The sequence below is a fragment of the Dama dama genome, chromosome 3 (genome assembly GCF_033118175.1).
Source record: "Dama dama isolate Ldn47 chromosome 3, ASM3311817v1, whole genome shotgun sequence".
NCBI lineage: Eukaryota > Metazoa > Chordata > Mammalia > Artiodactyla > Cervidae > Dama > Dama dama.
Window position 1 is genome coordinate 47,551,536 of NC_083683.1, and position 24,689 is coordinate 47,576,224.

General features: G+C 39.6%; 1 protein-coding gene and 1 non-coding gene across 2 annotated transcripts; both read right to left on the reverse strand.

Annotated features, from left to right (window-relative positions):
- Positions 1–13,671: 13,671 nt before the first annotated feature.
- LOC133043034 (olfactory receptor 8S1-like) lies at positions 13,672–14,610 on the reverse strand. Its single transcript, XM_061123930.1, has one exon. It carries the CDS (start codon positions 14,608–14,610, stop codon positions 13,672–13,674), a length of 939 nt encoding a protein of 312 aa, XP_060979913.1.
- A 6,156-nt stretch (positions 14,611–20,766) lies between these two features.
- Positions 20,767–20,889, reverse strand: LOC133049419 (U6atac minor spliceosomal RNA). The gene has a single exon (XR_009691316.1). It is a non-coding gene; the product is annotated as a U6atac minor spliceosomal RNA (small nuclear RNA).
- Positions 20,890–24,689: the final 3,800 nt, after the last annotated feature.

Consider the following 24,689-nt stretch of genomic DNA (forward strand, 5'->3'; position numbering starts at 1 on the left):
GATGGATCCAAAAAGATATTGCTGTGTTTTATGTCGAAGAGTATCCTGCCTATGCTTTCGCTAGGAGTTTTATAGTATCCAATCTCACATTTTAGGGCTTTAATCCATTTTGAGTTTATTTTTGAAGATGGTGTGAGGAATGTTCTTATTTCATTGTTTTACACATAGCTGTATCACTTTGTTGCATCACTTATTGAAGAGACTATATCTTTCCCCACTATATATTCTTGCTTCCTTTTGTCATAGAGTAATTGATCATAAATGCAAGGGCTCTCTAGTCTCCATTGGATTCTGTTACATTGGTCTCTGTCTGTTTTTGTGCCAATACTGCATTGTTTTGATTCCTGTAGCTTCATAATATAGTCTGAAGTCAGGGAGTGTGATAGATTTATTTATTTTTTTAGGATTTCTTTGGCTGTTTGGGTTTTTAAAAATGCTCCCATACACATTTTAAGATTGTTTGTTCTTATTCTTATGTATCATGTATATGTTGATGGGGATTACCTTGAATCTATAGATTATTTTGGGTAGTATGGGCATTTAAACAGTATTAATTCTTCCAATCTGTGAACATGGAGTGTCTTTCCATTTTTTTTTGTATCATTAGCTCTCCGACCACAGATGGAAACTGTGCCATCACCGTGAAAGCCCCAAATCCTAGCCATGAGGCAGCCAGGGACTCTCATTGCTTTCACTTTCTGATGGTTCATTATTAGTGAATAGAAAAGCATCAATTTCTGTGTTATGATCTTGTAGTGGTATGTTTACTGAATTCATGTATTAATTCTATAGTTTTTTAGTGGAAACTTTAAGGTTTTCTAGATATAATATCATGTTATCTGTAAATAGTGACAGTTTTACTTCCTTCCAAATTGGATGTCATTTTATTTCTTTTTCTTGTTTGATTGCTGTGGGTAGGATCCAATATATGTTAGAGGTGGCAAGACTGAGCATCTGTATTGTTCCTGAGTTTTTTCAGGAAACTCAGCTTTTCACTGTTGAGTATGATGTTAGCTATGAGTTTGTCATAAATGGCCTTTATTACGTTAAGAAATGTTCCTCCTAAACCAGCTTTGATGACAGTTTTTTTCATGAATGGATGTTGAATTTTGTCTGCTGAATTGATCATGTAATTTTTATTCTTCCTCCTGTTAATGCTGTGTATTTATGGACATTGAGCCATCTTGACAGTCCTGGAATAAATCCTGTTCAGTTCAGTTCAGTCGCTCAGTTGTGTCCCACTCTTTGTGGCCCCATGAATTGCAGCACGCCAGGCCTCCCTGTCTATTACCAACTCCCGGAGTTCACTCAAACTCATGTCCATCGAGTCGGTGATGCCATCCAGCCATCTCATCCTCTGTCGTCCCCTTGTCCTCCTGCCCCCAATCCCTCCCAACATCAGGGTCTTTTCCAATGTGTCAACTCTTCGCATGAGGTGGCTCAAAGTATTGGAGTTTCAGCTTCAGCATCAGTCCTTCCAATGAACACCCAGGACTGATCTTTAGGATGGACTGGTTGGATCTCCTTGCAGTCCAAGGGATTCTCAAGAGCCTCTTCTCCAACACCACAGTTCAAAAGTATCAATTTTTCGGCACTCAGCTTTCTTCACAGTCCAACTCTCACATCCATACATGACCACTGGAAAAACCATAGCCTTGACTAGATGGACCTTTGTTGGCAAAGTAATGTCTCTGCTTTTTAATATGCTGTCTAGGTTGGTCATATTTTTACTTCCAAGGAGTAAGCATCTTTTAATTTCATGGTTGCAGTCACCATCCGCAGTGATTTTAGAGCCCCAAGAAATAAAGTCTGACACTGTTTCCACTGTCTCCCCATCTATTTCCCATGAAGTGATGGGACCAGATGCTATGATCTTAGTTTTCTGAATGTTAAACTTTAAGCCAACTTTTTCACTATCCTCTTTCACTTTCATCAAGAGTCTCTTTAGTTCCTCTTCACTTTCTGCCATAAGGGTGGTGTCATCTGCACATCTGAGCTTACTGATATTTCTCCCAGCAATCTTGATTCCAGCTTGTGCTTCTACCAGCTCAGCGTTTCTCATGATGTACTCTGCATATAAGTTAAATAAGCAGGGTGACAATATACAGCCTTGACATACTCCTTTTCCTATTTGGAACCAGTCTGTTGTTCCATGTCCAGTTCTAACTGTTGCTTCCCGACCTGCATGTAGGTTTCTCAAGAGGCAGGTCAGGTGGTCTGGTATTCCCATCTCTTTCAGAATTTTCCACAGTTTATTGTGATCCACACAGTCAAAGGCTTTGGCATAGTCAATAAAGCAGAAATAGATGTTTTTCCGAACTCCCTTGCTTTTTCGATGATCCAGCAGATGTTGGCAATTTGATCTCTGGTTCCTCTGCCTTTTCTAAAACCAGCTTGAACATCTGGAAGTTCACAGTTCACGTATTGCTGAAGCCTGGCTTGGAGAATTTTGAGCATTACTTTGCTAGCGTGTGAGATGAGTGCATTTGTGTGGTAGTTTGAGTATTCTTTGGCATTGCCTTTCTTAGGGATTGGAATGAAAACTGACCTTTTCTAGTCCTTTGGCCACTGCTGAGTTTTCCAAATTTGCTGGCATATTGAGTGCAGCACTTTCACAGCATCATCTTTCAGGATTTGAAATAGCTCAACTGGAATTCTATCTCCTTACTAGCTTTGTTCATAGTGATGCTTTCTTTTTTTTTTTTTTATTATTTTTATTTTTTTTTTTCCAGTGGGTTTTGTCATACATTGATATGAATCAGCCATGGATTTACATGTATTCCCAATCCCGATCCCCCCTCCCACCTCCCTCTCCACCTGATTCCTCTGGGTCTTCCCAGTGCACCAGGCCGGAGCACTTGTCTCGTGCATCCCACCTGGGCTGGTGATCTGTTTCACCATAGATAGTATACATGCTGTTCTTTTGAAATATCCCACCCTCACATTCTCCCACAAAGTTCAAAAGTCTGTTCTGTATTTCTGTGTCTCTTTTTCTGTTCTGCATATAGGGTTATCGTTATCACCTTTCTAAATTCCATATACATGTGTCAGTATGCTGTAATGTTCTTTATCTTTCTGGCTTACTTCACTCTGTATAATGGGCTCCAGCTTCATCCATCTCATTAGGACTGGTTCAAATGAATTCTTTTTAATGGCTGAGTAATATTCCATGGTGTATATGTACCACAGCTTCCTTATCCATTCATCTGCTGATGGGCATCTAGGTTGCTTCCATGTCCTGGCTATTATAAACAGTGCTGCGATGAACATTGGGGTGCACGTGTCTCTTTCAGATCTGGTTTCCTCAGTGTGTATGCCCAGAAGTGGGATTGCTGGGTCATATGGCAGTTCTATTTCCAGTTTTTTAAGAAATCTCCACACTGTTTTCCATAGCGGCTGTACTAGTTTGCATTCCCACCAACAGTGTAAGAGGGTTCCCTTTTCTCCACACCCTCTCCAGCATTTATTGCTTGTAGACTTTTGGATAGCAGCCATCCTGACTGGCGTGTAATGGTACCTCATTGTGGTTTTGATTTGCATTTCTCTAATAATGAGTGATGTTGAGCATCTTTTCATGTGTTTGTTAGCCATCTGTATGTCTTCTTTGGAGAAATGTCTGTTTAGTTCTTTGGCCCATTTTTTGATTGGGTCATTTATTTTTCTGGAATTGAGCTTCAGGAGTTGCTTGTATATTTTTGAGATTAATCCTTTGTCTGTTTCTTCATTTGCTATTATTTTCTCCCAATCTGAGGGCTGTCTTTTCACCTTACTTATAGTTTCCTTTGTAGTGCAAAAGCTTTTAAGTTTCATTAGGTCCCATTTGTTTAGTTTTGCTTTTATTTCCAATATTCTGGGAGGTGGGTCATAGAGGATCTTGCTGTGATTTATGTCGGAGAGTGTTTTGCCTATGTTCTCCTCTAGGAGTTTTATAGTTTCTGGTCTTACATTTAGATCTTTAATCCATTTTGAGTTTATTTTGGTGTATGGTGTTAGAAAGTGTTCTAGTTTCATTCTTTTACAAGTGGTTGACCAGTTTTCCCAGCACCACTTGTTAAAGAGGTTGTCTTTTTTCCATTGTATATCCTTGCCTCCTTTGTCAAAGATAAGGTGTCCATAGGTTCGTGGATTTATCTCTGGGCTTTCTATTCTGTTCCATTGATCTATATTTCTGTCTTTGTGCCAGTACCATACTGTCTTGATGACTGTGGCTTTGTAGTAGAGTCTGAAGTCAGGCAGGTTGATTCCTCCAGCTCCATTCTTCTTTCTCAAGATTACTTTGGCTATTCGAGGTTTTTTGTATTTCCATACAAATTGTGAAATTCTTTGGTCTAGTTCTGTGAAAAATACCGTTGGTAGCTTGATAGGGATTGCATTGAACCTATAGACTGCTTTGGGTAGAATAGCCATTTTGACAATATTAATTCTTCCAATCCATGAAGACGGTATGTTTCTCCATCTGTTTGTGTCCTCTTTGATTTCTTTCATCAGTGTTTTATAGTTTTCTATGTATAGGTCCTTTGTTTCTTTAGGTAGATATACTCCTAAGTATTTTATTCTTTTTGTTGCAATGGTGAATGGTATTGTTTCCTTAATTTCTCTGTCTGTTTTTTCATTGTTAGTATATAGGAATGCAAGGGATTTCTGTGTGTTAATTTTATATCCTGCAACTTTACTATATTCATTGATTAGCTCTAGTAATTTTCTGGTAGAGTCTTTAGGGTTTTCTATGTAGAGGATCATGTCATCTGCAAACAGTGAGAGTTTTACTTCTTCTTTTCCTATCTGGATTCCTTTTACTTCTTTTTCTGCTCTGATTGCTGTGGCCAGAACTTCCAACACTATGTTGAATAGTAGTGGTGAGAGTGGGCACCCTTGTCTTGTTCCTGATTTCAGGGGAAATGCCTTCAATTTTTCACCATTGAGGGTGATGCTTGCTGTGGGTTTGTCATATATAGCTTTTATTATGTTGAGGTATGTTCCTTCTATTCCTGCTTTTTGGAGAGTTTTAATCATAAATGAGTGTTGAATTTTGTCAAAGGCTTTCTCTGCATCTATTGAGATAATCATATGGTTTTTATCTTTCAATTTGTTAATGTGGTGTATTACATTGATTGATTTGCGGATATTAAAGAATCCTTGCATTCCTGGGATAAAGCCCACTTGGTCATGGTGTATGATTTTTTTAATATGTTGTTGGATTCTGTTTGCTAGAATTTTGTTAAGGATTTTTGCATCTATGTTCATCAGTGATATTGGCCTGTAGTTTTCTTTTTTTGTGGCATCTTTGTCTGGTTTTGGAATTAGGGTGATGGTGGCCTCATAGAATGAGTTTGGAAGCTTACCTTCTTCTGCAATTTTCTGGAAGAGTTTGAGTAAGATAGGTGTTAGCTCTTCTCTAAATTTTTGGTAGAATTCAGCTGTGAAGCCATCTGGTCCTGGGCTTTTGTTTGCTGGAAGATTTTTGATGACAGTTTCGATTTCCTTGCTTGTGATGGGTCTGTTAAGATCTTCTATTTCTTCCTGGTTCAGTTTTGGAAAGTTATACTTTTCTAAGAATTTGTCCATTTCATCCAAGTTGTCCATTTTATTGGCAGAGAGCTGCTGGTAGTAGTCTCTTATGATCCTTTGCATTTCAGTGTTGTCTGTTGTGATCTCTCCATTTTCATTCCTAATTTTGTTAATTTGGTTTTTCTCTCTTTGTTTCTTAATGAGTCTTGCTAATGGTTTGTCAATTTTATTTATTTTTTCAAAAAACCAGCTTTTAGCTTTGTTGATTTTTGCTATGGTCTCTTTAGTTTCTTTTGCATTTATTTCTGCCCTGATTTTTAAGATTTCTTTCCTTCTGCTAACTCTGGGGTTCTTCATTTCTTCCTTCTCTAATTGCTTTTGGTGTAGAGTTAGGTTATTTAATTGGTTTTTTTCCTGTTTCTTGATGTAAGCCTGTAATGCTATGAACCTTCCCCTTAGCACTGCTTTTACAGTGTCCCATAGGTTTTGGGTTGTTGTGTTTTCATTTTCATTCATTTCTATACATATTTTTATTTCTTTTTTGATTTCTTCTATGATTTGTTGGTTATTCAGAAGCGTGTTATTTAGCCTCCATATGTTTGAAGTTTTAACAATTTTTTCCCTGTAATTGAGATCTAATCTTACTGCACTGTGGTCAGAAAAGATGACTGGAATGATTTCAATTTTTTTGAATTTTCCAAGACCAGATTTATGGCCCAGGATGTGATCTATTCTGGAGAATGTTCCGTGTGCACTTGAGAAAAAGGTGAAGTTGATTGTTTTGGGGTGAAATGTCCTATAGATATCAATTAGGTCTAGCTGGTCCATTGTGTCATTTAAGGTTTGTGTTTCCTTGTTAATTTTCTGTTTAGTTGATCTATCCATAGTTGTGAGTGGGGTATTAAAGTCTCCCACTATTATTGTGTTACTATTAATTTCCTCTTTCATACTCGTTAGCGTTTGCCGTACATATTGTGGTGCTCCTATGTTGGGTGCATATATATTTATAATTGTTATATCTTCTTTTTTGATTGATCCTTTGATCATTATGTAGTGTCCTTCTTTGTCTCTTTTCACTTCCTTTATTTGAAAGTCTATTTTATCTGATATGAGTATTGCGACTCCTGCTTTCTTTTGGTCTCCGTTTGCATGAAATATTTTTTTCCAGCCCTTCACTTTTAGTCTGTATGTGTCTCTTGTTTTGAGGTGGGTCTCTTGTAGACAGCATATATAGGGGTCTTGTTTTTGTATCCATTCAGCCAATCTTTGTCTTTTGGTTGGGGCATTCAACCCATTTACATTTAGGGTAATTATTGATAGGTGTGGTCCCGTTGCCATTTACTTTGTTGTTTTGGGTTCACGTTTGTACAACCTTACTGCATTTCCTGTCTAGAGAAGATCCTTTAGCATTTGTTGAAGAGCTGGTTTGGTGGTGCTGAATTCTCTCAGCTTTTGCTTATCTGTAAAGCTTTTGAATTCTCCTTCATATCTGAATGAGATCCTTGCTGGATACAGTAATCTAGGTTGTAGGTTATTCTCTTTCATTACTTTCAGTACGTCCTGCCATTCCCTTCTGGCCTGGAGGGTTTCTATTGATAGATCAGCTGTTATCCTTATGGGAATCCCTTTGTGTGTTATTTGTTGTTTTTCCCTTGCTGCTTTTAATATTTGTTCTTTGTGTTTGATCTTTGTTAATTTGATTAATATGTGTCTTGGGGTGTTTCGCCTTGGGTTTATCCTGTTTGGGACTCTCTGGGTTTCTTGGACTTGGGTGGCTATTTCCTTCCCCATTTTAGGGAAGTTTTCAGCTATTATCTCCTCGAGTATTTTCTCATGGCCTTTCTTTTTGTCTTCTTCTTCTGGAACTCCTATGATTCGAATGTTGGGGCGTTTCACAGTGTCCCAGAGGTCCCTGAGGTTGTCCTCATTTCTTTTGATCCTTTTTTCTTTTTTCCTCTCTGCTTCATTTATTTCCACCATTTTATCTTCTACCTCACTTATCCTATCTTCTGCCTCCGTTATTCTACTCTTGGTTCCCTCCAAAGTGTTTTTGATCTCATTCATTGCATTATTCATTTGTAATTGACTCTTTTTTATTTCTTCTAGGTCTTTATTAAACAGTTCTTGAATCTTTTCAATCTTTGTTTCCAGGCTATTTATCTGTAACTCCATTTTGTTTTCAAGATTTTGGATCATTTTTATTATCATTATTCTAAATTCTTTTTCAGGTAGATTCCCTATCTCCTCCTCTTTTGTTTGACTTGGTGGGCATTTTTCATGTTCCTTTACCTGTTGGGTATTTCTTTGCCTTTTCATCTTGTTTAGATTGCTGTATCTGGAGTGGGCTTTCTGTATTCTGGAGGTCTGTGGTTCCTTTTTGTTGTGGAGGATTAACCCAGTGGGTGGGGTTTGACGATTGGCTTGTCGAGATTTCCTGGTTAGGGAAGCTTGCGTCAGTGTTCTGGTGCGTGGAACTTGATTTCTTCTCTTTGGAGAGCAATGGAGTGCCCAGTAATGAGTTTTGAGATGGGTCTATGTGTTAGGTGTGACCTTGGGCAGCCTGTATATTGATGTTCAGGGCTATGTCCCTGCGTTGCTGGAGAATTTGCGTGGTATGTCTTGCTCTAAAACTTATTGGCTCTTGTGTGGTGGTTGGTTTCAGTGTAGGTATGGAGGCTTTTGGACAGTCACTTATTACTTAAAGTTCCTTGTAGTCAGGAGTTTTCTGGTGTTCTCAGGTTTTGGGCTTAAGTCTCCTGCCTCTGGATTTCAGTTTTATTCTTCCTGTAGTCTCAGGACTTCTCCAACTATACAGCCCTGATAAGAAAACTTCTAGGTTAATGGCTAAAAGATTCTCCCCCGTTAGGGACACCCAGAGAGGTTCACAGAGTCACATGAAGAAGAGGAGAGGGAGGAGGGAGATAGAGATGAACAGGAGGAGAAAAAAAGGGGGACTCAAGAGTAGAGAGACAGATCTACACAGCTGTCTGTTCCCAGAATGTTCTCCATAGCCCAGTCACCTACAAAGATTCACAGAATTGGATTGGGAAGAGAAGGGGAAAGGAGGAAATAGAGGTGTTCTGAGGTAGAAAACAGAGAGTCAAGATTGGGAGAGAATAATCTTCGGTTTAAAAATAGGGCTTCTCTTCTTTTTTTTTTTTGTAAGGTTATAGTGTATTGAAAATGAAAATTAAGGAGTAGTAGAGGAGTACTAGAGGACTTTAAAAGAAATAAGAGAAAAAGAAAAATAGAAAATAGAAGAGAAAAAGGAAAGAAAAAAAAAGAAAAAAAAAAGAAAGAAAAAGAAAAAAAAAAAAGAAAAAAAAAATTTTTTTTTTCCCCCTAATTAAAAAATCGTAAAAGTCTATGGAAATGAAAGTTAAGGAGTAATGGGGGAGTAATAGGGGATTTTAAAGGAAAATAAAAGAGAAAAACTAAAAAAGAAAAAAAAGAAAAAAATTTAAAAAAATAAAAAAAAAATAAAAAAAGAGAAAAAAGTAAAATTATATCTAGGAGTTTCTCTGGAGCTGTTGCGGTCAGTGTGGGTTCGGCTCAGTTTCAGATAGCTCCTCGTTCCAGCTTATGCTTCTCGATATCTACAGGCTCCTCCGGTGTAGTCAATGTTTCCTAGAGGGATTTTAATCTGTTGCACCAGTCCCTTCTGAAGCGGTTCCCTTTGTTTTTTTGGCTTCTGTTTGCCGGTCTCTTCAGAGCCTCATTTCCGCCCTGACACAGGCGGGCGGAGGTGGACTCTTATTCAGGTAGCTAGTTCCGTCGCTCCGCGGGGAGGGGCTTGCGCTGCCGGGAGGGGTTGTCGCTGTGGTGACGGGCTTGCGCCGCGGGGACAGGCTGGTGCTGCCGGGAGGGGCCGACGCTGCCCTCTCCGTCTGCGCCGCTTAGGCTTCCGGCTGTTCTATATGGAGTGCGCCCCGCGCTGCGCGAGGTTCCAGCCCTCGGGTGTTCCACAAAAGCGCGGAAGGAAAAGCTGCGCCTGCTCTCTGTGCCTTCCCCGTCAGAGCGGTCCAGGCAGCCAGGGGCTCGGTGGGCGCACTCTCCCCAGGTGTGGCGTGCCCCCTCCCTTCCGCGGATCCAGTCTCAGTTTCCGCTGGCGCCAGTCGGGTGCGCGCGCCTTCTGCCCTCCGGGTCCCCAGCCCCAGTCCCCGCCCGCGCCGGTCGGGTGCCTGCGCCCTGTGTCTCGCCGCGACCTTCCCCTCCCCCCTGCCTCCTGCCTCCGGCGGGGCTGGGCCGGTCCGCAGCCTGCGAGCTCCTCTCTGGACCCTCTCGGTCTCTTTGTTCTGCGAACGGCCGGCAGTGTGTTCGGGCCGGTTAATTTACTCTCTCTCTTTTGGTCTCCCACAGTTCATGTTGGCAACTCACAGAAGCTCCCTCCGATTGTCCTCAGGGCACTCAGGCCCGGACCCTACCACAAGCAATGCCGCCTAAGAGCTCCCGGGACGGATCTCCGTCCTTAGCTCTTTTGTCTCACTTTTTATCTTTTATATTTTGTCCTACCTCCTTTCGAAGACAATGGGCTGCTTTTCTGGGCGCCTGATGACCTCAGCTAGCGATCAGAAGTTGTTTTGCGAAGTTTGCTCTGTGTTCAGTTATTCTTTTGATGAATTTGTAGGAGAGAAAGTGGTCTCCCCGTCCTACTCCTCCGCCATCTTGGCTCCTCTCTCCATAGTGATGCTTTCTAAGGCCCACTTGACTTCACATTCCAGGATGTCTGGCTCTAGGTGAGTGATTACACCATCATGATTATCTGGGTTGTGAAGATCTTTTTTGTACAGTTCTTCTGTGTATTCTTGCCACCTCTTCTTAATAACTTCTGCTTCTGTTAGGTCCATACCATTTCTGTCCTTTATCGAACTCATCTTTGCATGAAATGTTCCCTTGGTATAGCTGGGGTTAATTCCCATCATGACTGGAATGGGGGAAATACTGCCTTGATATGAAAGGAAGGGAATTATTCCCTAAAGTATTTGCAGGGCATGGGCAATATGTACCTGTAAGAAGTATGAGAACATTCATGAAACAAATGTTTTTGGTTGTTTAGTTTTCCTATTGATTGCAGTTTAAAATACATATGTAAAGTGATTAAGTGCAGCCATTTTAAAGGGACAGCTTGGTGAATTTTGATAAGTGTTTACACTTTGTAACCACTACAGAGACCAAGTCCAAAACCTTTCATCTGCCTGAAAAGATTCATCTTGATACTTCCTGGTCAATCCATTCTCTACAGGAAACTACTGTTCTGATTTCATTGTGAATGAATTTATGAAATTATAACTTTTCCTGACTATTTTAAAATGTAAGTTTTATTATTAGTCAGGTATGGTAAAGCCAACAGACAGGAGACAATTTTTTATTGAAAAGAGAATTTATTACTTATAGGACCATACAGGGAAGCCTTGGACTGGCCAGGAAGCAGATAGAGTGAGAAGAAAATATGGGCAGCAGGCTTTAGTGTGTTTTTCGTAAGAAGAGATGAATTAGGCAGTGTAAGCAAGTTCAGGATGGAATAATTTGATTGATTTCAGTGGAATCTGGGTTTAAGGGTCTGTCTCTCATTGTCTGGTACCTGGCCCTGAGGTGATTAGAGCATGTGGAGAGTGGCCTGCAGTGTGATTGCTAAATAAAAGAGGCAATTGAGGGTATGGGTTCTTGATTAATTAGATTATATCTGAAAAATGTGTTGATCAGATGAGTTGTTTGTTATCCCTAGGACCTGGCTAGCCCTGGGTGGACATCTCTCCAAGGTCAGCAAGATTTGAAGATGTCAAAGTATCAGGAAAAATAAAATGTAACGTCCAGTTTAAGATGAGTTAAGATTTGGGAATCTAAAAGACAGCATGGTGATTATAGTTAATAATACTTTATTTTATACTTGGTTGCTAAGAAAATGTATCTCAAATACTCTGACCTCAAAAAATGAAAGGTAAGTATGTGAAGTGATGGAGATGGTAAACACTTTGCAACATGTAAGTGTATCAAATCAGCACATTGTACACCTTTAACTTATACGAAATTATATGTCAATTATATCTCAGTAAAGCTGAGGAAAAGAAATTTAGAAAATATAAACATGATTAATTCACTGTCTTTCAGTTCAGTTCAGGTCAGTTGCTCAGTCGTGTCTGACTCTTTGCGACCCCATGAATCGCAGCACGCCAGGCCTCCCTGTCCATCACCAACTCCCGGAGTTTACTCAAACTCATACCCATCGAGTCGGTGATGCCATCCAGCCATCTCATCTTCTGTTGTCCCCTTGTCCTCCTGCCCCCAATTCCTCCCAGCATCAGGGTCTTTTCCAATGAGTCAGCTCTTCGCATGAGGTGGCCAAAGTATTGGAGTTTCAGCTTCAGCATCAATCCTTCCAAAGAACACCCAGGACTGATCTGCTTTAGGATGGACTGGTTGGATCTCCTTGCAGTCCAAGGGACTCTCAAGAGTCTTCTCCAACACCACAGTTCAAAAGCATCAATTGTTCGGCACTCAGCTTTCTTCACAGTCCAACTCTCACATCTATACATGACCACTGGAAAAACCATAGCCTTGACTAGATGGACCTTTGTTGGCAAAGTAATGTCTCTGCTTTTTAACCTCAGATAAATAAAATAATAAATAAGTACCCATTATATCTGGCTTCTGTTACATAGTGTCTGTGAGATTTATTCACTTACTGTTTGCAGTTTTAAAATTTTGTGTATTATTTTTCACTGTATAAATATACTACATGTATGAATTTATTTAAAATCTGTTCTCCAGGTGATGGACATTTAGGTTTATTATAGATTTTGGCTGCAATAATAAACTGTTATGACTATTCTATTAATGTAATTTCTGGATATGTTTACTCATTTCTCTTCATATTTACCTAAGAATATAATTAATGAATCTTAGAGTAGACATATAGTGTGCAGTTAGTAGATACCGCCCAATATTTTTCTGAAGTGATTGAACCCATTTACTATTCCACTACCAATATATGTGAGTCTGATTGCTCCACTGCCTCATCAAGTCTTGAATACATCCAGTATTTTAATTTTAGGATTAGAATCATTTCATTTATATAAAGTTCAAGAACAGAATATACAAATATCTCTACAAAAAACAAAAAGCTATGTTATGTGTTGTAAAAAACATAAAGCCTAGAGTAAAACCCAATATATGAAGATGACATACTCAATAGAAGGCAAAAGACTGAATCACTAATGGTTCTATGGAATCAAGTCTAGAACTATGGATTTCCAGATTGCTTGTAAACTCAATGTTTTTCTTTTGTTGATTGCATAAAACTGGCAGGGGAGAGTATGTCTAAAAATATATCCTATGTTAATTTAAGCATCTTTTATATCATTTAGTTAATTTTTTACTTTATTCTTATTTGCTGTAAGTACTTATAAAGTTTAATCCTGAGGATTTTCTATTGATCTTCTAATAGTAAATGGATCTTTTTCTGCCTGAAGCATCATATTTTTTGTTTACTTAACAGTGGCTAGTATATAGAAATAGTGCTGATTGTATTAATATTAGTTTTTTGTCTATTAAATTCTTTGGAGTGCCAATAAGTTTATTTTCCTATGAGGAGTTTTTAGGCTTTCCATAGAATTATGTCATCTTCAAATATTCATATGTTTTACTTCTTCCTATGGAAACTTAAATATTGGATCTTATCATCATATAAATTCATTGTAGAGAAATTGCATAATTCTGATAAGTAATATGAGCTATAATAACTTTTTTCTGGTTATTTCAAACGTCATTCTCCAAATCTGACATTATGAAGCGTTTATCAAATACAGGAAGAATCATTTGAATCTTTTTTTATGAATCATTTTAAGTAGAAATTCTTGTAACTTTTATGCCTTTTGAGAAGTCAAATAATCTCTGTTTTTTCTCCCTAATAATCATGTTGTATTATTGATGGGCTTTGTGTGTTTCTTCACATTGTGTCCCACTTTAGTACAGCATAGAATTTCCAAATAGGGTCTCAAAAGTGAGGGTTCCTTTGTGATCATTACCTGGGATCTTCAGGGAAGCTGTGGGTTCTTTCGTTAATCCTACTTGACTCTGTGTAGGGGGAGAGGTTGGAAACAAAACAGGAGGGAACATAAGAAGAAATTTAGTCTTTCCAGTTATGCTGGGTAAATGTGACTTAGTTCAACCTGTGCAATAGTGCCGATATTTCCCCAAAGTCCTTTTCACAGCTCCCTTTACCTCCTTGTTTTTGAAGCTGTAGATGAGGGGATTCAGCATGGGTGTGATCACACTGTATTGTAAGGAAGAGAGCAAATCCAGCAAGGAACCAGAGGAAGGCATGAGATAGCGAAGCATACCTAGGCCAAAGAACAGGATCACTGCAATGAGGTGGGAGGAGCAGGTAGAGAAGGCCTTGCTTCTGCCTGTGGTGGAGGTGATGTTCAGAATGGTGGAGACAATGCGAGCATAAGAGAAGATTATTGGGAGGAAGGTTCCAGATCCATGGAGTAAGATTGAGCAGATCAAGATACTGTTATTGATGAAGATATCAGAGCAAGACAAAGGGAAGAGGGAGGGCAGCTCACAGGTGTAGTGGTGGATAGTTTGAGCATCACAGAAATCCAGATTAATAGCCAAGAGCTCAATGATGACTGCATTGAGAGAGGCCAGACCCCATGAGATCAACACCAGCCTCACACAGAGCTGGTTGCTCATCACCTGGCCATAGTGCAGGGGGTGGCAGATGGCAGCATAGCGGTCATAGGCCATCACCGAGAGCAGACAGGCTTCAGTTCCTGAAGAGAAAAACACAAAGAAGACCTGAGCCAGACAGCCCTCGAGAGAGATGGTCTTCTTCTCAGACAGGAGGTCCTTCAGGAGCTTGGGCACAGTGACAGAAGAGAAGCAGAGATCTAGGAATGATAGATTACTCAAGAAGAAGTACATGGGTGTGTGGAGGTGGGAGTCAGCCCTGATCACCAGCAGCATCGTCAGGTTCCCCATCATGGTCAGGAGGTAAATCACCAGGAAGAGCACGAAGAGCAGAGCCTCGATGCGGGGGTCGTCTGACAGCCCCGTGAGGACAAACTCGGTGATGGTGCTGTGGTTCCTCAGGGCCATTTGCGGAGGCTGTTTCCTTGAAGGACAATAGACAGAGAAATGAGATCACTTGTACTTGTCCCTTTCCTTTATGTCATCATCACTTTTCCTTACCATCCCTCCCTGGTCTCCCCGAACACTGTGTTATAACATCTCAAACTTGTCCTCACTGTGTGTCGCTGTGTCATCTTGATTTTTTATTTTTGTTTTTGTGTCCTAGTCTTCACATACTTCAGAGAATCCTATTCTTTTTCCATAGGGTTTTAACTGAAAAAATGATTGTATCTGGCTCATCTACTCATATGTAGTATTTAATTTTGGTTGAATTCTTCTTATAGTTTAGAAATCCTTATAATCATTTAGTTTTGAAAACCATTATCTGCAGCAGTGGTTCTAAATCTTCTCTCAGCTCCTTGTTCCCCAATCATTATTTCTTTGCTCATGGTCATCTAGTAGCTTTTAAATTTAATAGGATATTAATTTTTAATGATATTTTTATGTATAGGGCCTCTACTTAATCACTTTCAATTTATTCTCACTGTGATTTTGTCATTTATTTTGGCAGTCACTCATGTTCATTTTATTCATGATGAAACTGATATTCATGAAGATTTTATAATGCCACGTTGAGAAACAGTATAAGAACCAGGAAATAAATTCAATTATTTTGGCTAAGTCAGATCTAATTTTAGTGCATAGCATTATAGACTGTTTTCCTACTCTTACAGTTGGAGTTCATCTTTGTTTTTCCTTAACTTTCCAAAGTTTTAAGTTACTTTTGATATCAGATTGGTTTGTATTTTCCTCTGTCTATGCTTATACTTTTCTCCACTTCAAATGTCCTCCTTCTTAATTTAGTTGATCTATATTCTCATGGCCCTTCCAGCCTGAGCTTTTCTCCTGTAGCCTGTCTTGATTGCTCCCTACTGCTCTCTGTTCGAATACTAGGTTCCCTGTGTTATGTCAGAGTCTGAAATTTGCTTCTTTTCTCATTTGATGTTTAACACACATCTCAGTTTTTCCCTCCAGACTGTGAACCCCTTGTGAACATGGATCCCATCATAATGACAGCAATCATAAGCCACCTGTTCTTATACTTCATTTCCATTCTGTGTTAGCTTCAGTTACGCCTTTTGTATGAGTCTAGAAACTTCTATATGGTATTTCATGGGTGCCTCAGACAAGACTCCCACACATCCAAGCATAATTTCCTTCCCTTTTTTCCAAATGTCCAAATAGCATAACGCCAGGCAGAAGTTCTGCTACTGAATTTCAAGGATGCTGTTATCAACATGGATCATGTTATTTCAGGTCACTGCAAAATTCCTGATGATATATCACTCTTTAGAGGGCACAGACCTTTTGCAATAATGGAAGAATCTCCTTCCAGTTTTGATATGGGTGCATTATTCCTTTATTGCTCTTTTAGGTTTGGGTGAAATGTTACTACAGTTTTTTCTTAACCATAACTTTCATCCTCTTGCCCTTAGTCTCACTTAGTTTTTCATGAGGACCAGGATGGTGAGCAGTACATTTGGGAAATGATGCTATACTCTAGATAATTTTGAATCCTAACTCATAGTTCTATGTACTAGGATATGTCTCATAATATGAAGATTCCTGCCTGTCTTGGTCATTTTAGGCTAACTGACCAGTTTTCTTTTGTTTAGCACTCTACCATCTAACTCAAGGTAACTTTCTGAATTCACAAAAATGTTAAAATTGCTTTTTTTCACAGAGCACCTGTTTTTGGTCACTCTGTCCTTGCCAGCAATCTATGATCATAAACTGAATAATCATGAGAAGCTTAAATTCTGATCACATTAACAAAGCTTTCAGCTTAAGCCCATCTTAAATTAGTGAATGTTACTTGGGGGTCTGGACAAACAGGGCAGTGCTTACCATTGTGTATCTGTAGAACCTGGATCCAGTATTAATGAAGCATTGGCAACTGAAGAATTTACTTTGGAGGATTCTGCTTGGATAAATATGTGAGTATTGTTGAAAGCAGAACTTTCTCATGAAACCTGTTAAAGCCAATTAAAATAATGAATTGGACTTAGTTTTTTTTTTCTTTTTGCAAAGCTTAACTACTTTAAAGTACCTCACTTATTTAGATATTTTCAACCTATCCTGAAAATTGTGTTCATCATTCCACCTTTATTCACAGGGAGACCTGACCACAGTGTGCATGGCAGACTCAGGGCCTCACAGTAGGTAAGAATATGTCTGGAATCTCTTGTGTTTAGTCAGTGTGGTATTTCTGGAGGACTATTTTCTCTCTTCTGTTGCATCCATATTTACTGTGCGTGAAGACATCCACTATTGCTTCATGTGATTTAGAGGGTATCATGGAGAAAGGAGGCGACCTAACTTCCCCATCCTAGACAACACCTTACACAGATGTAGTCAGTTTCTTTAAACCCTGGTAAAGTCTTTCCATTCAATTCTGGATCAAAGCATTCAGTTACAAGTTTTCATTTACTTACCAAGTGGACGATACTGGCTTCACTTCATGCTGAACTCTGAGAGGCTGAGTCTGATTTTTTTCCACAAGAGAGAAAACATGAGAAAACTGTAGAAAGTGAAGGGTGGCGCAGTTGATCATGGTGAAGGGTAAACTTTGTGAAAAGAGAACTTCAGAGATGTTCTAGACAAGCCTTGCCCACAGTAGTTGTTTACAGACATTTTTGGAATGAATACATGCATTAATGGTGTGTGTGTGTAGGGTCAGTCTGGACAGGTTGGCTCAAGGGACCTCAAAGCTTAGGGGAAAATTCAGACTTCAGGTGCACGAGGGAGGTATTTGATCAGCAGAGAAAGATAGAAGTGTTAGAATTAGTCAGAGATTGAAGACAACTTCATCCACTGGAGATTGTTAGAGCTGTCTGCTCCTATGCTCCCTCGCACTATTCACACTGTCTCCATGGGAATCAGATCTGTTTAAGAAGCAGAAAATAATTCCTGCCATAACCCTAATGGAATTCTTGCCAATTAGGGGGAATTAGTAGCCCTAGAAATCCAGTATCTATCTGTGACACCTCATTCCAGGTGTCAGCTTTCTGCAATGAGAGGTTTTATGCCCAAGTTGTAAGATATACTGGCTCTCAGTGTTATGCATGGAGGGAAGAGAGACCTTTCTGATAAGCTGTGCAAGGCAGCGGAACAATTGGAACAATTGCATCTTTGGGAGAGTAGTGATACCTGGGTACCCTCCAAGGAAGGAACCATTCCAAGGAATGGGAAGTTACCATCTCTAGCTCAGCAACCAGGGAATGGGCATAGTAGGAGCCTCAGACTTTTGAATGAATGGAATATGTCATCAAGTGACTGTGGTTAGGAGTGGAGGAGAGGATCATCAGCAGATTAAAACACATAGCGAACTTTCCAGGAATGAAAATATGGGACCATCAGAAAATGAAGGAGGATATTACTGGGTTTTTGATATTTTGGGTGGGAATAGCTCCAGAGTTTTCTGTCTTTTCTTTCACAGGCTGACACATCAGTGGTAAAGTCTCTCCATAGGAGAACCCCTGTCACAGGAGTTTGATACTTGATACACCAGATGGCCTTTTCTTTTTGTTGCCAATGAATAATGGGCATTTGAGTAGTTCAACTTCTCAATATTGGAAATATCACAGATTCTGCATTATTCTTCTGTATATTTTAAAGAAGTATCATTCTACAACACTGGCCACTATATGAAAGGAGAAAAACAATCTCACTAAAGAAGCTCAAATTCTGTACAACTCACATACATTTCTTGAAAATCTTCTCTTGTGACACCAAGTGCGGTAAAGTGCCTTCTTTTCATTATTGCCTTTGTGATTCTGATGCTATTCTACAGGCACCACTTAAAGAGCTTTCTATGGAACCAATCAGAAGGCCATCTGTGCTCATGCAATCACAGAGGGGTTGGGTCAGGCACCCAGGGGAAGCTGGATCACTGCCCTGTATTCTCTGAAGTCTTGGTCTGATGCCAAACTTTGAACTAACTAAGCTCACAGTTTTCAGTTAACCAGAAAGTCAACTTTATTAGGAGGCACATGGGATCCTCTTCAGCGCCGTGGTTGAAATTTCTCACTTAAGGCAATCATTGAAAGCCTGGAAGAAGCATTATTAGGTTGTTAGTCACTAGTCATGTCTGACTCTTTTGTGACCCCATGGACTGTAGCTCACCAGGCTCCTCTGTCCATGGGATTTTCCAGGGAAGAATACTGGAGTGGGTTGCCATTTCCTTCTCCAGGGCATCTTCCTGACCCAGGGATCAAACCTGGGTCTCCCACATTGTAGGCAGCTTCTTTACCGCTTGAGCCACCACAGATAGATGGGACTGAAAAGGGGAAAATAAGAAACAGATTAAAACAACTAATCTGCTGGAAAAGGGACATTTTTCTAATGACCACAGGGAACTGTGAAGGCCCTTTAGGAATTCTCAGTGGCTCTGAGGTATGACATATCACTGAACTCCAGGTCATTTTCTAGTGTAAATGAGAGTTTTTCTTTATACATCAAGATTGCCCTTTACATTGATTAAATGAGAGGAGATAACCCCACCTAGGAAAATTATTGGGCCTTAGTTTTGTAGAGTTTCTATAGTCTAAGCATACAATGCATTTTTAAATACTATGTTAAAGAGTTAATAGTTCAAGAATATAATGAATTAGTATTAATAATTTCTGCCATATGCTATTAGAATGTCTAAAATCAATTTAGACATTTCTTTTTGATTTCTTATCTGAGATATGTTAGATCACATTATCAACATTTGAATGGATTTGCTTACAACTAGAAAACACAGAGGACATACATGTCTCTTAACTTAATTAACACCATGTATGGTCCACAGATCTTTATTCATTGAGTTCTTCCTCATTTTGTTGTTGTGCTTGGTACTGACAGACGATGGGCTTCATTGATAAATAATACATGTTTCTTGCCATTCGTTTAAGCCCTCCTAGATGGAAATTAGGGGCTTCCCTGATAGCTCAATTGGTACCTGCAGTGTGCCTGGGTTCGATCCCTGGTTTGGGAAGATTCCCTGGAAAAGGGAAAGGCTACCCACTCCAGTATTCTGGCCTGGAGAATTTCATGAACTGTATAGTCCATGGGGTTGCAAAGAGTCGGATACAACTGAGTGACTTTCACTAACTCACTGGATGGAAATAGGCATTATTTTTGCAGTTTTATCCTTTGAGAGACATTAAATCCAATCCTAACTCATTCTTTAATATTTGACTTCCTATTAGCAAATTGATACCTCATTTCTAGGAAGCAAACATTTCCCCTTGTAATAGAAGTCAGTTGGGCTTGATTTTTGTGTTGTTTGGAAAATGTTGCTCATGAACTGTATTGCATCTGTAAATAAGAGGTATACACGAGATGAAAGCCTATCACGTTTCTGACACTTTTGAACTTGATGCTATTTATGAGAGAAGAACTCTTTCTATGTAGTTACCAAGGAAACAGTTGGTTGAGTGATGGCAGTCTTATGTAGCCTTATTGGGAGTAGCTGCCCTGATAGCTCAGTTGGAAAAGAATCTGCCTGCAATGTGGGAGACCTGGGTTCGATCCCTGGGTTGGGAAGATCCCCTGGAAAAGGGAAGGGCTTCCCACGCCAGTATTCTTGGGTTTTCCTTGTGACTCAGCTGGTAAAGAATCCGCCTGCAATGTGGGAGACCAAGGTTTGATTCCTGGGTCGGGAAGATCCCCTGGAGAAGGGAAAGGCTACCCACTCCAGTATTCTGGCCTGGACAATTCCATGGACTGTAGAGTCCATGGGGTCTCAAAGAGTCAGACACACCTGAGCGACTTTCACTTTAACTATTGGGAGTAGGAGAAAGGAACAGTTAGGTGAATAAGGTTACTTTTCAATCCTCCAGTTAATCCAGGGTGGTTCTACTTTACTCACTTCTGTTTTTGTCTTTATATAAGTTTTTAAAATATAATGCTGTAAGTTCATTATCTTTGGATAGTGTACATTTGTACATTGAATAGTGTGAAGTGAAAAAGAAGGTGGGAGGTATAAGTGATCATATATAAGTAATGAAGTCATAGAGTTTCAATGCTGATTAGGCTGATAAGTTAAGAATATATGTATTATCCCTTAAGAAACAACTGAAACAACAATAACAATTTATATGGCTAATTGTCCATTAGAAAAAATAATAAATAGTTGTAAAACTATGAATGTTGCCATGAAGTAAGTGGCAATCCCTAACCATATATTTGTTGAACAGATCTGAGGGCCTCTTCCATTTTTGTGAAGAGAAGTGCTAATATCTTGCTTTCTTACAACACAGATTTTTTGATTAATATATTCAGAGTTAAAACATGTTTGCAGAAGTTTGATCTGGTTTAACATTTTTTTTATCTTAAATGAGGAAATGAAACTGGCTTATAGAAGATGAGACCATTGCAGAGCATGGTATTCATGCTTTAGGTTTTTCTATTGTTCACAATTTAATTTATGCCACCAGCCAGGCATCAAACCGAAGAACTGTGAGAGTTTCATGTTGCTAGTGTGTATAATGTATGGGGATGCCATAGTAGGTATTTTAATAAATATTTATTGCTTGAAGGTATAACTGAATGTACTCTGGTAGTGGAAATCATGGTGGTGAATAATACACAGTTGACCCTTGAAAAAAGTGGAGTTAAAGGTAAGAGAACAAACACTCCCCACAGTTGAAAACCAGTATGTGTTTAGTTGCTCAGTCATGTCTGACTCTTTGTGACCCCATGGACTGTAGCCCACCAGGCTCCTCTGTCAATGGGGATTCTCCAGGCCAGAATAGTAGAGTGGGTTGCCATGCCCTCCTCCAGGGGATCTTCCGAACCCAGGGATCGAACCCAGGTCTCCCACATTGCAGGAGGATTCTTTACCATCTGAGCCACCAGGGAAGTCCAAAAACTAGTATATTTGGCCCTTTATATCCTTGGTTCCACATCAGCAGATTCAACCAAATGGGGATTGTGTACTACTGTAGTAGTATCTAGTGAAAAAAATCTGCATGTAAGGGAACCCATGTAGTTCAAGGGTCAACTATAATACCAGGAAAGAATGAAGGGTATTAAAATAAGATTCCCAAGGACAGATACAAGGGGAATAGCATCACTTAAAGAGGTAGTTTAAAAAGTGGAAACTGCAAATAGACTGGTGGAGTTGTCTTTAGAATCAGGAGAGAGAGCCAGGAAATTCAAAAAGCAAAGTCTCCGAACTTTCCTGGTGGTCCAGTTGTTAAGACTTCACCTTCCACTGTAAGGCGTGTGGGTTTAATCCCTGGTCAGGGAGCTAAGATCTGGCATGCTTTGTGGCTAAAATAGCAAAACATAGAACAGAAGCAATTTTTTAGGAAATTCAATAAAGACTTTTAAAAAACTGTCCATATAAAAAAATGTTGTTTTTTTTTTTTTTGAAAAAAGCAACATTTGAAGAGAAAGACATCATCTATAGTGCCAAACTGTATCAACGCAATTAGGATGGAAGAATCTAGAGGCATTAGTTGAAGAATTATCCCTTGAGACTAACTCCATTGCTTTAAATAAGTTTTTTCTGATGTTCGCCACTCAAATTATTTTATTATCTATCATCTGAGTTCTACTAGTACTCTGTGCACTGAATCTGAAATTGAAATTACACTATTGTGATATAATAGTTACCTGTTTATATATCCACTGTTCTCTTTTAAAGGCAGATGCTGTGTCTTTATTCATCTTTGTGCCTTGACAGTACCTGGATGGTGAATCACCTTTACCCTCTATGACAATAACTTTAAAGACAGGAGAGAGATAGGGCTGAAGGCAACAGAGTTGAGAGGGGATAGCTATTTATTTTATTTTTAAATGTGAGTAACATTGTGGAGAGGTCTGACAGAAGGTGGTCCACGGGAGAAGGGAATGGCAAACCACTTCAGTATTCTTGCCTTGAGAACCCCATGAACAGTATGAGAAGGCAAAATGATAGGATACTGAAAGAGGAACTCCCCAGGTTGGTAGGTGCCCAATATGCTACTGGAGATCAGTGGAAAAATAACTCCAGAAAGAATGAAGGGATGGAGCCAAAGCAAAAACAACACCCAGTTGTGGATGGAACTGGTGATAGAAGGAAGGTCTGATGCTGTAAAGAGCAATATTGCATAGGAACCTGGAATGTTAGGTCCATGAATCAAGGCAAATTGGAAGTGGTCAAACAGGAGATGACAAGAGTGAATGTCGACATTCTAGAAATCCAGCTAACTAAAATGGACTGGAATGGGTGAATTTAACTCAGATGACCATTATATCTACTACTGTGGGCAGGAATCCCTTAGAAGAAATGGAGTCGCCATCATAGTCAACAAAAGAGTCCAAAATGCAGTACTTGGATGCAATCTCAAAAACGACAGAATGATCTCTGTTCGTTTCCAAGGCAAACCATTCAATATCACGGTAATCCAAGCCTATGCCCCAACCAGTAACGCTGAAGAAGCTGAAGTTGAAGGGTTCTATAAAGACCTACAAGAGCTTTTAGAACTAACACCCAAAAAAGATGTCCTTTTCATTATTGGGGACTGGAATGCAAAAGTAGGAAGTCAAGAAACACCTGGAGTAACAGGCAAATTTGACCTTGGAGTATGAAATGAAGCAGGGCAAAGGCTAATAGAGTTTTGCCAAGAGAACACACTGGTCATAGCAAACACCCTCTTCCAACAACACAAGAGAAGACTCTACACATGGACATTACCAGATGGTCAACACCGAAATCAGATTGATTATATTCTTTGCAGCCAAAGATGGAGAAGCTCTATATAGTCAGCAAAAACAAGACCGGGAGCTTGACTGTGGCTCAGATCATGAACTCCTTATTGCCAGATTCAGACTTAAACTGAAGAAAGCAGGGAAAACCACTAGACCATTCAGCTATGACCTAAATCAAATCCCTTAAGACTATACAGTTGAAGTGAGAAATAGATTTAAGGGACTAGATCTGATGGACAGAGAGCCTGATGAACTATGGACGGAACTTCGTGACATTGTACAGGAGACAGGGATCAAGACCATCCCCACGGAAAAGAAATGCAAAAAGGCAAAATGGTTGTCTGAGGAGGCCTTACAAATAGCTGTGAAAAGAAGAGAAGTGAAAAGCAAAGGAGAAAAGGAAAGATATTCCCATTTGAATGCAGAGTTCCAAAGAATAGCCAGGAGAGATAAGAAAGCCTTCCTCAGCGACCAATGCAAAGAAATAGAGGAAAACAACAGAATGGGAAAGACTAAAGATCTCGTCAAGAAAATTAGAGATATCAAGGGAACATTTCAGGCAAAGATGGGTTCGATAAAGGACAGAAATGGTATGGACCTAACAGAAGCAGAAGATATTAAGAAGAGGTGGCAAGAATACACAGAAGAACTGTACAAAAAAGATCTTCATGACCAAGATAATCACAATGGTGTGATCACTCACCTAGAGCCAGACATCCTGGAATGTGAAGTCAAGTGGGCCTTAGAAAGCATCACTATGAACAAAGCTAGTAAGGAGATAGAATTCCAGTTGAGCTATTTCAAATCCTGAAAGATGATGCTGTGAAAGTGCTGCACTCAATATGCCAGCAACTTTGGAAAACTCAGCAGTGGCCTCAGGACTGGAAAAGGTCAGTTTTCATCCCAATCCCAAAGAAAGGCAATGCCAAAGAATGCTTGAACTACCGCACAATTGCACTCATCTCACATGCTAGTAAAGAAATGCTCAAAATTCTCCAAGCCAGGCTTCAGCAATACGTGAACTGTGAACTTCCAGATGTTCAAGCTGGTTTTAGAAAAGGCGGAGGAACCAGAGATCAAACTGCCAACATCTGTTGGATCATCAAAAAATCAAGAGAGTTCCAGAAAAACATCTATTTCTGCTTTATTGACTATGCCAAAGCCTTTGACTGTATGGATCACAATAAACTGTGGAAAATTCTGAAAGAGATGGGAATACCAGACCACCTGACCTGCCTCTTGAGAAACCTACATGCAGGTCGGGAAGCAACAGTGAGAACTGGACATGGAACAACAGACTGGTTCCAAATTGGAAAAGGAGTACGTCAAGGCTGTATATTGTCACCCTGCTTATTTAACTT

Bases quoted from the DNA above. Each gene is read 5' to 3' on its own strand.
- LOC133043034 (XM_061123930.1), bottom strand. From the start codon at position 14,610: ATGGCCCTGAGGAACCACAGCACCATCACCGAGTTTGTCCTCACGGGG.